General features: G+C 44.6%; 1 protein-coding gene across 2 annotated transcripts in view; it reads left to right on the top strand.

Moving 5' to 3' along the window:
- The first annotated feature begins 11,910 nt into the window (after nucleotides 1–11,910).
- GALM (galactose mutarotase) overlaps nucleotides 11,911–17,001 on the top strand; it is a 40,293-nt gene continuing 35,202 nt past the window's right edge. Inside the window, exons 1-2 of one of the 2 annotated variants that reach the window (XM_019480068.2) lie at nucleotides 12,128–12,214; nucleotides 15,164–15,280. In XM_019480068.2, coding sequence (XP_019335613.1) covers nucleotides 15,262–15,280 — 19 coding nt within the window. In that variant the 5' untranslated portion in view covers nucleotides 12,128–12,214; nucleotides 15,164–15,261. Of the gene's footprint in view, nucleotides 12,215–15,163; nucleotides 15,281–17,001 lie in introns of both variants that reach the window. The other variant, XM_006266165.4, reaches the window with a different exon arrangement.

Raw genomic sequence — 17,001 nt, 5'->3', positions numbered from 1 at the left:
AGGGGGCCACTTGCTCCCCAGCGGCCAGTCAGCAACCGGGGGGGCAGGCGGGGTGTCCCATGCAGCTGATCACACCAACCTGGAAATGCCAGCAGCATGCCCAGAAGGGTTAGCAGTGTTTCTTCCCCATGCACCCCCTACATGTCACCACTGGTTCCTCCCACAAATGAAGGTGACCCATGGCACTTTACACCAATTGAGTTGAGCTTATAACCCGTGACTTCCCCTTCCATGTTGCGCCCATGCAAGTAGCAAAGATGGAATGTCCTCTCCATAAATTTTTGCCTGCAATGGCCTGGACAGTTGATATGGAGACACTTAACCAGGTAATGTGGGGCCCCTGCAGGATATGGTTGGCAATCTGGTGGTTGCACCAGAGGAGAAAGCAGACCTCTTTAACAATTTCCTTGCCTCCATTTTCTTGTGCAGGGACTGGGACTCCCCTACCAAGATTCAGGACAGACTCAGGAGAAACTCCGCCAGGCCTAGGGTCAGGGAGGACCAAGTTAGGGAACTTCTGGAGGGTCTGGATGCGTTCAAATCAGCAGGTCCAGATGCTCTCCACCCCAGGGTGTTGAGGGAATTGGCAAGGGTTATCGCAGGGCCCCTGGCATGGCTTTACGAGCACTCATGGTGCTCTGGCCAGGTGCCGGACAACTGGAAGAAGGCCAATGTGGTCCCCATCTTTAAAAAAGGGAAGAGCAAAGACCTGGGCAACTATAGGCCCCTTAGTCTTACTTCAATCCTGGGGAAGCTCTTTGAGAAGGTTATCAAAGAGCACATCTGTGATAGGCCAGCAGCAGGGATGATGTTCAAGGGCAACCAGCATGTTTTCATTAGGGGCAGGTCCTGTCAGACCAACCTGATTGCCTTCTATGATCAGGTCACAAAATCATTGGAGGCAGGTGTTGCAGTGGATGTAGTCTTTCTGGACTTCAGGAAGGCCTTTGACACTGTCTCCCACCCCATTCTCATCAAAAAGCTAGCCAACTGTGGCATTGATGCCTACACAGTCAGATGGATTGCAAATTGGCTGAGGGGTCATACTCAGAGAGTGGTGGTAGACAGGTCATATTTGACTTGGAGGGAAGTGGGCAGTGGAGTCCCCCAGGGCTCGGTCCTTGGGCCTGCACTGTTCAATTTCTTTATTAGTGACTTGGATGATGGGGTGAAAAGCACCCTGTTTAAATTTGCAGATGACACCAAGATTTGGGGTGAGGTGGGCACACTAGAAGGGAAGGACAGATTACAGGGGGACCTGGACAGGTTACAGGGGTGGGCAAATGAAAATAAGATGGGATTCAATACTGACAAGTGCAGGGTGCTGCACTTAGGTGGTAGGAGCCAGCAGCATACCTATAGGCTGGGGAACTCCCTTCTCAAAAGCATGGTGGCAGAAAGAGATCTTGGAGTCATAACTGACTCCAAGATGAACGTGGGCTGACAATGCAAGGACACAGTCAGTAGGGCTAACCGTACCTTGTTATGCATCCACAGATGCATCTCAAGCAGGGCCAAAGAGGTGATCCTCCCCCTCTATGCGACACTGGTCAGGCCACAGCTAGAGTACTGCATCCAGTTCTGGGTGCTGCACTTCAGGAGGAATGTGGACAGCATTGAGAGGGTCCAAAGGAGGGCCACTCACATGATCTGGGGACAGCAGGGCAGACCCTACGAGGAGAGGCTATGGGACCTTAACCGGTTCACCCTTCTCAAGAGAAGGCTGAGGGGGGACCTGGTGGCTGTCTATAAACTTACTAGCAGGGACCAGCGGGGATTGGGAGAGACCTTGTTCCCCCAAGCGCCTCCTGGAGTAACAAGGAATAATGGCCATAAGTTGTTAGAGAGTAGGTTTAGACTAGACATCCGAAGGCACTACTTCACAGTCAGGGTGGCTAGGATCTGGAACCAACTTCCAAGGGAAGTGGTGCTGGCTCCTACCTTGGGGGTCTTTAAGAGGAGGCTTGATGTTTTCCTAGCTGGGATCATTTGAGCCCAGTTTTCTCTCCTGCCCAGGGCAGGGAGTCGGACTAGAAGATCTACAAGGTCCCTTCCAACCCTACATCTATGAATCTATGAATCTATGAATCTATAAGTTGCCCATATGTCAATGTCCCCTCCCAGCCTAGCTGGTTGATCCCAAAGGAGAGGCAGAAGCCAGTACATTTGGAACCAGCTTGGCTGTAGGAGTTGCCAGTACGAAGAAGATCTTCAGTCTGTCCCCCTTTCAGGGCTCCACTCCTAGATTGGCTGCCAACCAAGGCTGGAGAGCCCAGTCCACGCTGCCATAGCATCTGCCTTTTGGTGGCATTTCCTCCACCAGGGGTAAGGACTAGTACCCCTCTATAGGTTGCTCCTTGGCCCAAAGCCATTGGCACCATAGAGTTTGCTAGGCTATTTCCCACCGTCCAGCTCTTGGTGTTGACAGCTACAAGTAGTACCATCTACTGTCAGTCCTACTCTGACTCCTTTTTCAGGAGTGCACCTTATACTTCAGAAAATATTGTAGTCTAAAGCTATATCTGGTATATCTATGTAAACTGCTGTCCTGCCCTTGGATTGCAGTGTAGCATTGTGTCACTGCCTGCTTTTTCTCTAAAAAATAGAGTATTAAACTAATTTCTGGTGATAACTAATTTTTTTTTTTTACTACTTATAAGGTAAGGATGTGTTCAATTGCTCATACTTCCCTATTAGATAAAAGTGCCAAAAAAGTCCCACTAAAATGCCCACTCTAATACACTATACAGACATTGGCCCGGTTAGGTCCAACTAACACGATGCCTCTTCTGGGCATGCGCTAGGCTCGGTGCAGGAGTGTGTTGAGATTAAAGTAAAGCACCATTTTATTTTTTAATATCTGCAAACAGCTGTAGTATTCTAAAGCATCAGTGCCCAGAAATTAGAATCATAACAGTTAGATATACCATACATCTCCCTTTAATTTCTGTCATTAGAAATTTACCTTCAAGGAGGTCTGAATTCTGCAGTGGGGGGGAAAGACCCCTCAAAAAGTGCATGTGGCACTTGCTCTTCCAACAGCTGTTTGCTTGCATTTGAGACTCCCCTCCTACTTTTGACACTTCATGCCAACAAAAACCATACTAATTTTTTATCCAGGTAATTAGTCACCACTGTCAGCTTCAGTGCCATTTTCTCATTCTGGAACAGCTGATCAATATTTGGCTTCATTATATTCCCTCCACCATGGACATCATGCTGCTGGACCTAATGTGTTCCTGACAGCTTCTCTGTCCTATAATTTTTTTACTAAATACTTCCAGTTTGTAAGGGGATTTCTGGCATCATCTGATGTAAATTCTTTCACCTGGGCTATTTCATGTTTGGTCCTCTTGCTAAATCTCATCTAAATCTGGTTACCAAAAATAGCTTCTTACTAAACTTTTAATTTCAAGTATTTTTTTTTAAATTTCTCTGAAGGCTTGACCCTGATTCCAAACTGATACACAGTTAAAATGAAACCGCATAGTAACATTCTGGATGTCTCTAGTGGGTTATGGAATAGAGAAAATCCCACACAACTTACTGATTTGTTTGATGCACTGGCTGGGGAAATGTTTAGCTACTTGCACGATTTCACAATGATTACACACTTAATTCATACAACACAATTTTATTTTAAAATTCTTTGCTATGCATATAACACTGCTTAGCTTTAAGAAATACCACAAACATTAAGAACACAATAACTACAGATATCAGAAACAATGCTCTAAATGCACTTCCTTCCCAAACAATGCTATAAGAATTAGTATTACAAAAACAACTACAATTACAACTAAAAGTTAAATTTGAATCAATACTATTATTTTTCATAATATACTTACAATCCTAGAATTCCGAGAAACCAAACACCCAAATATGGTTTCATTCCTCAGTAGTACAATTTAATGGGTTGGCCTCAGTAGTACAGTTCAATGGGCTCTCCTCAGCAATACGATTCAATGGGCTGGCCTCAATACTGATAGGACTAAGTCCCCTTCCTTCAGTCCCTTTCGGGTGCTCCGCAGCTTCAGCGTGAACTAAGAAATTCGTGTTCACGGACAGGGTGGTTCAGGTGATCAGTCTGATCCGGCCTACACTTGCGATTCTTCCTTCGTTGTTCTGCAAGTGAGGTTACCTCCAAATTGGGACAGTAGGTTACAGTTTTTATTGAGTGAGTTGCCGTCTTGGGCCCCTCCTACCCAAACCTGTCACTCCCAAATTTGGACTCGGATCTTACTTAACAGATTCTTTTGCTTGGTAATTAGTTTCTTTTGTTGATCATTTTAATTACTTTGAGGAATTTCCATATCACTGAATTAACTCCTATTTCCAATCTTTTAAAAGGCTCCTAGGGTTTTGATCTCTCGGAATGTGGGATGTTTGCTTAAGGGTCATTTTTAGGTTATCTTTGTTAAAGGCCTCTAAAGATAAAATTCAAGAGTTTAGACTTTGAGTAAAGTCAGGACCTTCCACAGGTAGACCAAAACAATGGCCTAGATAAGAAGATAAATCTTGTCTTCTTCCTAAACTGGCTAATGGGCAACTATTATAAACATTCAAACTATTTCATTCAATATGACACTGGATATTATCAAAGGGTTAACACCTGCCTTTATACCTAGTGGTCCAGATCCTCTGGTGGTATATATTGTCAGTTTCATCTAGGGTTATACTGGTTTACAAAATGAGGATGTAGCCTATCATAAAAAGGTTCACGATCTGTGCTCAACATAATTTTGTTTCTCCATAAAATTTAATTACCCCTGAAATAATGTACAACACCTTGTTCTTTCTAACAGTAATTCCTCTGTGCCTTCAATAACATTTGAAAAGCAAATGCAGATTTTTTCTCTTTCATCTTGTTATCTGCTGCAGAAGAGAAAAATCCTGATGAAAATGCACCAATATGCTGAAACTGATCAGGCTTCCTTTTGCTTCCTTGCCAGCCTTATTTTGCTGGCTGGTCTGAACCTCTCCATATTTTCCTTTAACAAAGTGTTCAGTCAAGAAACAGTATCAATCTTTAACATGCAACTGCTCACAGCATGTTCTAACTTTACCAGTGCTGAACATTCCACAGATTTAGTGTGGTCTAACCACAATGTGTAACTTCACCCTAAGTCAGGTATATATTATCATCTTCATCATCTCCCCTGGTTCAAGAGTTACCTCACTCCCTGGTCTTTCCTTCTGACTTCCTCCAACATTTACACCTTGATCCTCTGGCCATTCCTGTAACATACTGTTCAGTTAATCCAGGTTTTTACCAGATTACCTCAAATTCTTCCCCACAGCAAACCTATTTCCTGGCCCTGGAGGTGCTTTAAGCATAGGCTATAGTTGGCTAGGGTGTAAAGTAAAGCTCAGGCTCTGCTTTATCATAGTTAAAGGTACTATGTGACTGTGGGCAAACTGAGGATGAAATAACAGAGTGGAAGTTGTTCATGTCCAAAGAGTATTTGTCAGACTACACATTGGTGACCCATATGCAGCTAACTGGCTGAAGAGACAATGATGAACATTTCAACTTTAATTTCAATGCTGTAATGTTTTTTTATATAGCTATTTTCTTCCTTATCTTGTGGACTTTCCTACCACATAAAATAGCATACTTTTGTGCCTTTTGCCTATAATAACAAGAACAACAATAATAATACTCTTCGTAAAGCAGGTTTCTGGATGATATACCAGGCAGTGGTGCCTCAGACCACAGGAAAAGCAATACATTTCAGGTCTTCAATGCTAATAAAGGCAAATAAAAAAAGGGGGAGGGAAGCCATCAGTGGGGCTAGATAGTCTCTCTTATATCACCTTCTACATCTTCTTCCTCCAATTATAAATGAAAAAATAGGGACTTGTGTGAAAGCAGATTCAGGGGGAGGAATCTAAGTTTGGCCCTGAGTGGCAGGAAACTGATGACAAATTACAGCAGTGGTTGTCAACTTTTTTAGACTTTTTTAGACTCAGTAGATTTGAGACACCCTTCAATGAACTTGAGGTACACCCTTAGAAGATGCCAGTTCTTAGTTTTCACTAATTTTTTACTACAGAAAAATAATAAAACAATTCTTTTATTGTAAAGAACTCAGAAAAATCACAGCAGGTCAAATTGTTTTTAACACTATTGTAGCAGAAAGCCCCCTTTTCCTCTTGCCTCCATTTGCTCTCCCCTCTTTGGATATGTTTCTCTTTTTCTACCTTTTCTTCCTTCCTCTCTCTTTCACTTTAAGATAAGGAATTGTGTTTTAAAATTTGTGTGTGTGCATTTTGTATCTCCCCTTGTAGTTTGGTATTTTTATCTATTTGTGTGCCATGGCATTTGTAGCTTATATTTTATACTCACCTTTCAACTTTCAACTAAATGTGTTTTAGTAAGTTATACATTGTAACAATGTTAACAAGGGCAGGAATCAAACTGTCCTTCTCTGTATCGGGCTGGCCCCTGAAAGAGGAAGTGAATCAGTGATTGAATGTGTAACTTGATTGAATGTGTAACATGGAAGCACACAGCAATTAACACCTGGGAAGCTGCAGATCAACCAACGGAAGAACTCAATAGAAGACAATGTAACAACTGGGAAATCTCTAAACCTCACTGATCAAGGGCTAGAAGCCCTGGCCTGAGTTAATCAACGCCAGGGACCAACTTTTGGGCTGAGTATCTCCAGATCAACCGCTCCCAGAGCCCTATTCAAAATTCATCAACGGACTCCCAAACCTGCACGTACATGCGGACTACCCCTGGGGCTGACAGACGCTGTCCAGTAGCCACCGGGGGGGGGGGGGGGGAAGTCCCACGAGGGTCAATGACCCCAGGATTGGGCAAACCTGAAAACTGGGGAGTCACCAAAGTCTGCTAAGGACAGATAAAAGGCAGTAAAAAGTGACCCTCAGTGGCGCCCTCTTGATCTCCAACTCGACCAGACCTGTCCAGCCAGAAGGACCAGCTGGCGACCCCCTTCTGGAGGATAACACCACGCTGAAAGAAGCCTCAACGACAGACTCCAGCGCTTGTAGGATAGGTATACCTGACTTTGTAGCCTGCTACTGTGTGTGTGTATGTGTGTGTATGTGTGTGTGGGGGGGGACCAGCCCCAAGGTTTATGATTACAGTGTTTCAATCCGCCTAATAAACCAGAATTTTAAGGATCCCAAGTTGGACATTTGTAGCCAACGTTATATAGATTCTTGTTTGAAAACTCTGGGTTTATCTTGTGAATCATGTTTGTACAACTAACAGTGCTAACTTTGCATGGCACCCCATGACACCTTTGAAAGGATCTCAGTGGAGCTCAGAGTGCCACAGCATGCAGATTGAGAATCACTGCATTAGAGAAAACCTAAAAGAATCTTATTCAAACACTTCTTCATGAAAGTCATGCAAGTTTCATAATCATGGCAGAAGTCAATTGGTAGGCTGATTCATTCTGATTTATCTGTAATCACTCAGAAGAAGCTTGAAAGCTGGAACTCACTAATGTATGGTATTTGACTGAATAATTGTCAGTAACTCTTGTCATCATCCTACAAGCACACCTCTGAAGGTCAATGTGGGCCAAGGAAGCTTGTGTACAAACAGACAAGGTGAGAAATTCAGACAGTGTGAATGACTGACTAGATAGAGCATTAAATGAGCAACTAGGTCCTGGCTCTTTCTGACATGAATCATATAAGTCAATGAAAACGTCAGCTCCTGTGATGTTATAAAAGCCGCAGTCTGTTACCACTTCCTTGTAAAATCACATATCACATCCTTATCAAAGAGTTCATTTGCAAGCCAAAAACATTTCCCCTAAATCTTATCAGTATGGGACAGTATCTTAGTAATAACAGACTGGTGGAGACTACTAAAGAGTTAAGTATGAATGAGAGACTAGCTGAGGCCTTTCTGCTCAGAAATATGCTTTGTGAATCAGCCATAAATACAACTGAATGCTTTTGCACAAGTTATAAGAACTTGGGAACTACAGACAAAGCTAATGCTACTACCTATTCAAAAGGAAAGACTTCTTTGTTAAACAGTGAAGACTGCTGAATGCCAAGAAAGTATTCACTTAACACAGGGGTGAGCAATTATTTTGGGCAGAGGGCCACTTACTGAGTTTCAGCAAGCCATTGAGGGCCACATGACAAGAAGCCCAGGGCAGATTAATATTAATTTTATCATTTTTTTAGCGGCTCCGTGGGCCAGATAGAATGGCCTGGTGGGCCACATCCGGCCTCCAGGCACCCCTGACTTAACATATTATTTATAAGCTCCAAGCACGTATTGTACAAACAAGAAAATAATTAGTTAATGAACATCAGCAGTCTCATATTGAGCACACTATCAGTTGTTACCATATATAAACAAAACTGAACTCAGAACCTTAAATTTGGTTCAGGGATTTTAAAGTACCACTTTTAGGTTGATATTGTACCTAAATACTTCCTCCTTTTAAGGGCCTTTCTTAAATTAAAAATAATAAATTTAGCAACTGGCAGTGCTTTTTTTTCACAAAGTTGTTAGAATTATTTTAAATAATTATAATTACTGCTGCAGATGCACCTTATTAAATAAAAGTAACTTCAGTATAAATTTATAGCAAAATGACCCAGACCTGAGTTTCAGGCCTAAAAATAGATTAAAATAATATACACATATATTTGATTCCTGGCTATTTGGTGTTTTATCTATACTTCAAAATTACTGCTGATGAACAGAGAGACATAGAAAATCAGCATTTTTAAAGAGCATAACTTTTTAATGGACTGTAACTGAAGAACATTATGTGAAATATCAGTGCAAAAATGTTTTCCTTTGTCTTCAGAATAAAAACTAGCCAGATAAATTTTCTGAGCCAAATTTAGAAGCTTACTAAAGTGGGGTTTGATAATGGAACATGATTACAAGCTTGGCTGTGTAGAGGCCTCTGGACATGATGTGATGTGTATAACAAACAGGGTCATTGCTTTCTAGCCATGATGGTTCCCAGGATTAGACAATAAGCCTTTTTTAACTGTCCTAGAGTTCTGTGATAGGGGTAGAATTCTCTACTAAACTCTACAGAATAGACCAAAAACCTTAGAGAAAAGGTATCATTTCCATATTGCAGACAAGGTTCTTTGGGTGAATCTGATATCTTTTATATCTTTTATATGAGAATCTGATATTTTTTATAACTTTTATATCAGATTCAATCAAAGAACCCTGTCTGCCTATGTCCTTAGACCAACGCGGCTATAACGTACACCCCTGTAACATGGAAGATATCAAATTCATTTCCATATTAAATTTCATAGGTTTGGGGAATAATAGAGTGAGTAGCATGTGGGTTTCATCCCTGTTCAAATCTAGGGACTTTTCATATGGGTTTCCTCTAAGATGAGGGCTTAACCATATGCTTAAATCCTAGTGAAGTCAGTAGCATTTAAGTAGGTGCGTGAGGGCTTTACTGAGTATGGTGGGAGGCTTAAGGTCAGATTCACTCACAAGCTTTGCTGAACTGATGCCTTAATGTGCCATGGTTGAGCTCACTCTGCCTCCCTGTGACAGTCCACAACTCTCCACATGGAGGGTTCTTCGTCCATACTGCTAAAACTGTCCTCCCAGCCCTACCTCTCCTCCTACTTGACTGCACAAGACTGGAAGGGACTCCTGGTTCATTAAATCCACACCTGGGGCATTGCAGGCAACCATACTGTGTAATCCCTTTGTGATCGAGTTCCATCTTAAAAAACAGAGAGGCTATTTGCTCCAGGATGCTCCAGGATGTTCCAGGCCTTCATTTCCTAGACAGAACATATTGCAGCTGCCTCCTCTCTATCCCTCCTGAGACTGACATGCCATTTCTTTCCAGTCCATTTAAGACACACTTGCTAAATTATTTTTTCTGGCCTATTGCCTGGATGTTCTTTGTCCCTCACACAAGGCTCTGGTTGTTCACAGCTCTGTCCATCACTGGCTCCCTTACTCCATCAATGAAGCCAACCTTGTAGACTAATTTTTCTCCATCTGTTGCAAGCAGTTCCAAGCTTTCTTCTACATGTTTATTATGCATGGGGCATTCTCTCTGAATTAACCCATAAGGCCACCATCCTCTCTTCTTTCAAAATATGCTTCACACCCACACTTGTCACCACAGTTCCAGGAAATCAGCCGCCCTATGTTGCTGAGACAAAGAAAAATTTCTGTCAAAACAGCTTTTTAAGCAATATTATTCTCAAAACGTGTTGTTTTTCTGCAAATATTGTGCCTTTTTGTCAGACAAAGCCCTAAATTTCTCATCTCTGGGGTACTACCAGGTGAGAAAAGCAGAAGAATATTTTTGTCTACAAGGTCAGAATGTGTGTCTCAACACTTGAAGAAGATCTGACGAATATGAAAGTGACATTTGAGCATAGACATTTACAGATAGAATCACATTTCAGATCTGCAAAATGTTTAAAAAATGGATGTGTTTTACAACAGACAGTGAGGAATTAATAAAACCGGTGACTCAAGCTTTTTGAAGGTATGTCAACAATGTCAAATGTCAATTATAGCTGTGCCCGGAAGAAGATTGTAATTTTCATGGTTAGGCATTCATCATCCATTATGCTAATCCATGCTCCAGGTAGCATGGTCAAAAAAATATTGTGTTTGAATAGAAAAGGCTATTTTAACAGTGAAATGCAAATTTTAAAATGAATGCTTCTATGAGTGCAAAAGTGGGATAAGATATATACTTGTGGTTTTAACGTGCATACAAAGAAGATTCAGAAAATTATCACTTCTAATTCTTGTGAAATCTGAGAGTAATGTGTCTAGGCGTGTTATGCTATATACAGTGTTTCCTCTAGCAGAGGAAACTTGCATCACATATGGTTGGAAGAGGCAGAATGTTCCAGATACATGTTTTCATTCCTCTTTAACTTGCTAAAAATGTTCCCTTCTGGGTAGAAGATCCTCTTGAAGAGCTGTAAGGCAAAAAAAACCCATGATTTTTCTCTGTAGATTTTAACCCAGTCAGTTGAGCTCATGCTTGCATTTAGAAGAAAAAAGAAAGTGACTTTTAATTTTCAGTCAAAATTAAGCAGATGTCTGTGATTGAAGGGGAAACCCCCAGGATCCAGTATTAAGTTCTTTACTTTTCTCCCTCTCGCAGAGATCAGCAACCAGAAAGCAGGATGCAGTAACAATACAATAAAAATGCCACCCTATGCCTGAAGAAAGGTGTTTGTGCCTGAAAGCTTGCAAAGAAGGGTTGGGATTACAGGGGGGCTGGAGGGGGGGCTGATTATGTGGCATCTTGGGATGGGATTACATTATATGCCTGTTAGGATTACAGGGGAGTGTGTGTGTGTGGGGGGGGGGGGGGGCGCTTTCATCTCATTTCATAAAAGATGAAAACCGCCTGTAAGATTTGAAAAGCACAACCTAGACAGGGGTCTCTGATTTTATTAGGGCATCATGATTGACTTGGGGGGGGGGGGGATCTGCAAAAAATGTGGGTAGTCTAAGTGTAATTCAAACCCTGTTGCAAAGAACAATTGTTTCCAGCGATTTAGTTGGTCTAATAAAGGATCACATTTACCCAAAGAACCTCGTCTGCCTTCTGTTTGTGGGAGAAGAAACTGGGCGAACAGACCAGCTCAAAGGGGTTAGTTAACTGTATAAAGCTGTCACACTCCTGATTTGGGACGGGGTGAGCGCAAAGGCTGGCAAGCAGGTGTTTTTTGGTTTTTTGTTGTTGGGGGGGGCGGAATCCGAAATCTTTTTTTATGAGACCGACTCATATAGCTGGAAATATTCTCCCTTGCAAGCTTTCGGGTATGAACACCCTTGGGCAGGGCAGGCTGAGGAAGCGCCTGCAGTTGGCGCGCGCTCCCCCGGCTGGCAGCCGGCTTTGAGCGCGCACGGTGAGGCTGTCCCTCTTCCAGGCTGCCCGGCCGCCGAGTCCCGTCTCCAGGGGTTGTCCTTCCTGGGCCGCGGCCGAGCTGTCCCCGCCCAGCTCGCGCGGGTCCCGGGCTCCGGCTGACCCCGAGGGCCCTTCAGGAGCCATGGCCGGGGTGCAGAGAGAGCTGCTCGGGCACGTGGGCGAAGAGGGGGCTGTGGAAAAGTTTGTGCTGAAGTCAGACAAGGTGAAAGTGGAGCTCCTCTCCTTAGGCTGCATAATCACTGCGCTGGAAACCAGAGGCAGGGATGGCCAAGCCTCCGACATTGTTGTGGGCTTTGATCATTTACAAGGTGGGTTTAAAATTTAAACCATTCTTTTTGTTTGCTTTTCCCCCCAAGACATATGTATTACCTCACTTCTCGGGGCATGCGTGGTCTTGATTCTTTACTGTCTAACCCAGTGGTTCTCCACCTTTTTTGGACCAGGGCCCATTTGTAAATATGTGGTCAGTCCCCCTCACTGCATGCGTGGGGCCCCCAAGCAGCCCCCCATAGGCTGGAGCTCTGCCAGCCTGCAAGGGAAAAGCCACAGTTTCCCATGTATTTCTTTTATTTTAAGGAGAATCCATTTTTAAAGTTTGTTTGTGACCCTTTCATATATTCTTGCCACCCACTTATGGGTCGCAACCCACACGTTGAGAAATGCCGGTCTGATCCACTTCTAAGGAGCCTCTTGCTATGACGCCTGATACCACTTTGCAGCATTGCAAACCCCACCATGTCAAAAATCAAGAGACAAACTCTTAACAATCAAGATTTGGTATGTAAAAAATGAGATGCTCCATTTTAACCCTGCTTCCCCTCAGCTGCTTGTGCATGCGCCCTGAGCAGCACCCCCACCCGTTGCAGGCCCAGGCTCAGTGCTGACCCAGCAGGGCTCCCTGCACTGCATCGCAGCTGGGCCCTGCCCAGGCTCCGCTGCTGCCTGGGCTCCCAGGACTTTGCAGCCAGTTCTGGCCTGGTTGGGCATGACACACACCAGAAAAAAAAGTCCTAAGATTTGAGAGTACTATCATGAAATCATGAGTCGGACTAAATTTTACTTAGAAATCGCAACTCTTGCAATAATTTCACGAGAGTTGGCATTACTGACTGCCTTGTCCTTTACTGCCATGCAACATGGGGAGAAGAGACTACCAGCTCACAGTGGTAGCGTTGTTCCCTCCACTCTTTCCTATGCAAAGGATTGTCCAGGGCAAGGGAGAGTCAGACTCCCGCATGGAACGTGACTAGATCAGAATGTGAGTTGCACACCTGCTTTGAGCTGGTGTAAATATAGGGCTAGGGTACAGCCAGGATCCAGAGAGACCTAAACAAATTGGAGGACTGGACCAAAAGAAATCTCATGAAGCAGTGGCTACATGTAGGGGATGCATGGGGGTGCACGTGCACACAGGGGGGGTAGGTGGGAGCGCCAATGCCCCTCCTGTGAAGAGTGGCCAGGGAGTGGGGGCACCAGGAGAAGCACCGCTGGCACTTCTGGATTGGTGCGATAGGCCGTGGGGGGACTGCCCCCTCCCCCCCCGGTTGGCAAGATCAGCTACAGGGGACCCCCCCCCCCCCCAGTTACTGACTGGCCGCTGGGTGTCACATGCCCCCCTGACTCAGGAGACACCAGTCACCCATATCATGAAGTTCAATAAGGACAAGTGCTAAGGACAGAATGATACCATGCACCAGGACAGACTGGGGGCTGACTGGCTAAGCATTAGCTCTTCAGAAAAGGACCTGGGGGTTACAGTGGACAATAAATTGAATATGAGTCAACAGTGTGCCCTTATTGCAAAGAAGGCTAATGGCATATTGGGCTGCATTGGTAAGAGCATTGCCAGCAGATCGAGGGAAGTGATTGTTCCCCTCTATTCAGCACTGGTGAGGCCACATCTGGAGTACTGTGTCCAGTTTTGGGCCCCCACTACAGAAAGAACGTGGACAAAATGGAGAGAGTCTAGCAGAGGGCAATGAAAATGGTTAAGCGGCTGAGGGACATGACTTATAAGGAGAGGGTGAGGGAACTGGGCTTCTTTAGTCTGGAGAAGAGAAGACTGAGGGGGATTTAATAGCAGCCTTCAACTACCTGAAGGCTGGTTCCAAAGAGGATGGTGCTAGACTGTTCTCAGTGGTGGCAGATGACAGAACAAGGAGCAATCATCTCAAGTTGCAGAAAAGGAAGTTTAGGTTAGATAATAAGAAAAACTTTCTCACTAGGAGGGTAGTAAGGCACTGAAACAGGTTACCTAGAGAGGTTGTGGAATCTCCGTCCTTAGAGATTTTTATGACCTGGATAGGCAAAGCCTTGACTGGGATGGTATAGTTCAGGTTGGTCCTGTGTTGAGCAGGGGGTTGGATTAGATGACCTCCTGAGGTCCCTTCCAACCCTAATTTTCTATGATACTGTGACTGTTGGGTCAGTGATATGGGAGCACCCCAGCCCTGGGCAGACTAGTGACATCTGAAGCTTGGTAGGAAAAATGGACCTTAGCTTGCTGAGAAGAATAGGTGACTATGTTAAAATATGGCTGCTCCAATAGGATAACCTGCTTCATTCTTGGATGGGCAATTAAATGGGCCTTGTACAGACTAAACACTGATGTGAGTGCCCAAAAGCAAGGCAGGCCTCCTTTGTGTGGCTGGGATACTGTTATTTTAATCAAAGTTAGACTCTGAAACTTTTGCAGCCAGTGGAGGTTCCCGAAAGATGCCCCACGCAGAAGGATGCCTTGTAGGGCTGCATGGTAATGCCATGCCTGGACCAGCTATGTTCACTGCCCCTTAAACCAGAACCAGCGTAACTGCATTAGTGCAGCACTGTAGGTAGCTTGTTACATGAAAAATGGTGAAAGCCTGTGGGGGGGTCACTAGGGTTAGAAGAGACTGAAGGAGGAAGCTGCTGTTGGTTAGTTATGCACTTGAAGCTGTGGTCAGCTTTCTCTTCCATCTTGGAAATACCCAAAGCAAGGAAGTTAGCTCTTTGACAGGGAATTGTAAAATGAGGTCTTTGTACTGGGGTTGTGACAATGTAAGGGATATGATTGCATACTCCCCAGTCTCTTTCTGGTTCTCAGGTGGTAATTGCTGCCTCATTCCTTTTTATTGGCTTTTTCTTCCCTCGTTACAGCTCAGAGAACTGGAGAGCTTGGGGAGAGTTATAGGCACTGGTGATCTATAACCCCTTGGCAGTAGGGGTCTGGTCAGCTGTCTTTTATCTGGCCTTTTCTTTTCTTCTCCACTGAAAAGTAGCAGACAGAGGAAGCCATCTTCATTGAAGAGCTGAATGCAGAGAGGAGAAGCACTCACATCTCTTAGGAAGGAAGCAAACCTATGGAGGTGGGATTCTTATGCAACAGCACCCATCAGGTGGGCTCTTTTTGGAACCTTTCTGAAGAAGGAGGGTGCAGGTGGGTGGGAGGGGAGTATGACAAGCTACTACATCTGCCGCCCTCCTAAGACAACTGCATGTAGCAGAGACCTGTGGGGCAGGGTGGTGATGTAGGGTCAGATAAGCATCTAAAGCTTTCCTCTCATGGAGACATGATGTTTGTCCTCTGCAGGCAGAGGAGTAGGGCTTCCACATACTTGTTTCTGGCCTTAGGGTGGTCCTGATACCTGTGTAGATACTAGAGAATCAGGAGTGGTTTGAGATTGGATCCTGTTCTGTAAACAGGACCAACCTTGCCCCCCTGATGGATAAGGAAACCTAATATCTTGAGAGTTCTTGTTCCTCCTCTTCCCTGTGGCAAGAGGTCTAAGGGGGCAAACTTGTCCTGCATTGTTTACTCAGATTTTTAGCAAGAATTACCAGAGGTGGCCAACCATTAGTCTGTGGCATCTGGATAGATGAGGGCTTTTAGAAATCTGGAAATTTCCTCACTGCCATATAGTCATTTAGCATTCACCAGCTCTTTACCTGATTGGCACCCACCACCAGAACCTAGGGCCCAAAATGTACTAAAGTAAATTTGAAGGTCAACACTTACAAGTGTTTAAGAGACTCTAAACTCCTGTTTCCAACATTATGGAAAGGCAGTTGTCTCTGAATAGTTCAGGGACATAGGGCACAATCCATTTTACAGTGGAAACTCACTATCTCCCAATCCATGAAGTCTAATTAGGAAAGCTGATCTTAGGGTGAAAGTGCTAGACTTTAGGAAAGCTGATCTTAGGGTGAAAGTGCTAGACTTTAGGAAAGCTGATCTCAATGAACTCAGGCGATTAGTCAAGGACGCACTGCAGAGTAGGAGTTTTGAAGTGATGGGAGCCCAAGAAGGGTGGCTGTGCCTTAAGGAAACGATCCTTCGGGCATAAAGCAATACGATCCCCGAGCGAGGCAAAAGAGGGAAAGGGGCCAGGAGGCTTCCCTGGTTGACCACAGAAATCCAGGGCAGCCTAAGGGCCAAAAGGGGAGCACATAAAAAGTGGAAACAGGGAGAGATCACCAAAGACGAATATACCTCCTCTGCTCGTGCTTGTAGGGAGGCAGTTAGACGGACCAAAGCTACCATGGAGCTGAGGATGGCAACCCAAGTAAAAGACAACAAGAAATTGTTTTTTAGATATATAGGGAGTAGAAGGAAGGCCCAGGGAGGAATAGGACCCCTGCTAAATGGGCAGAAACAATTGGTGACGGACAGAGGGGACAAGGCTGAACTTCTCAAAGAGTTCTTTGCCTCAGTGTTCCTAAGCGAGGGGCACGAAAAGTCTCTCACTGGGGTTGTAGAGAGGCAGCAGCAAGGCGCCAGACTTCCATGCGTAGACCCTGAGACGGTACAGAGTCACTTGGAAGAACTGGATGCCTTTAAGTCAGCAGGCCCAGATGAGCTCCAACCGAGGGTGCTGAAGGCACTGGCCGACATCATTGCAGAGCCACTGGCGGGAATATTTGAAAGCTTGTGGCGCACGGGCCAAGTCCCGGAGGACTGGAAAAGGGCCAATGTGGTCCCCATTTTCAAGAAGGGGAGGAAGGAGGACCCAGGCAACTATAGGCCAGTCAGTCTCACCTCCATCCTTGGCAAAGTCTTTGAAAAAATTATCAAGGCTCACATTTGTGAGAGCCCGGCAGGACAAATTATGCTGAGGGG

The sequence above is a fragment of the Alligator mississippiensis genome, chromosome 1 (genome assembly GCF_030867095.1).
Source record: "Alligator mississippiensis isolate rAllMis1 chromosome 1, rAllMis1, whole genome shotgun sequence".
Classification (NCBI taxonomy): Eukaryota; Metazoa; Chordata; order Crocodylia; family Alligatoridae; genus Alligator; species Alligator mississippiensis.
This window is presented reverse-complemented; position numbering and strand designations above follow the sequence as displayed.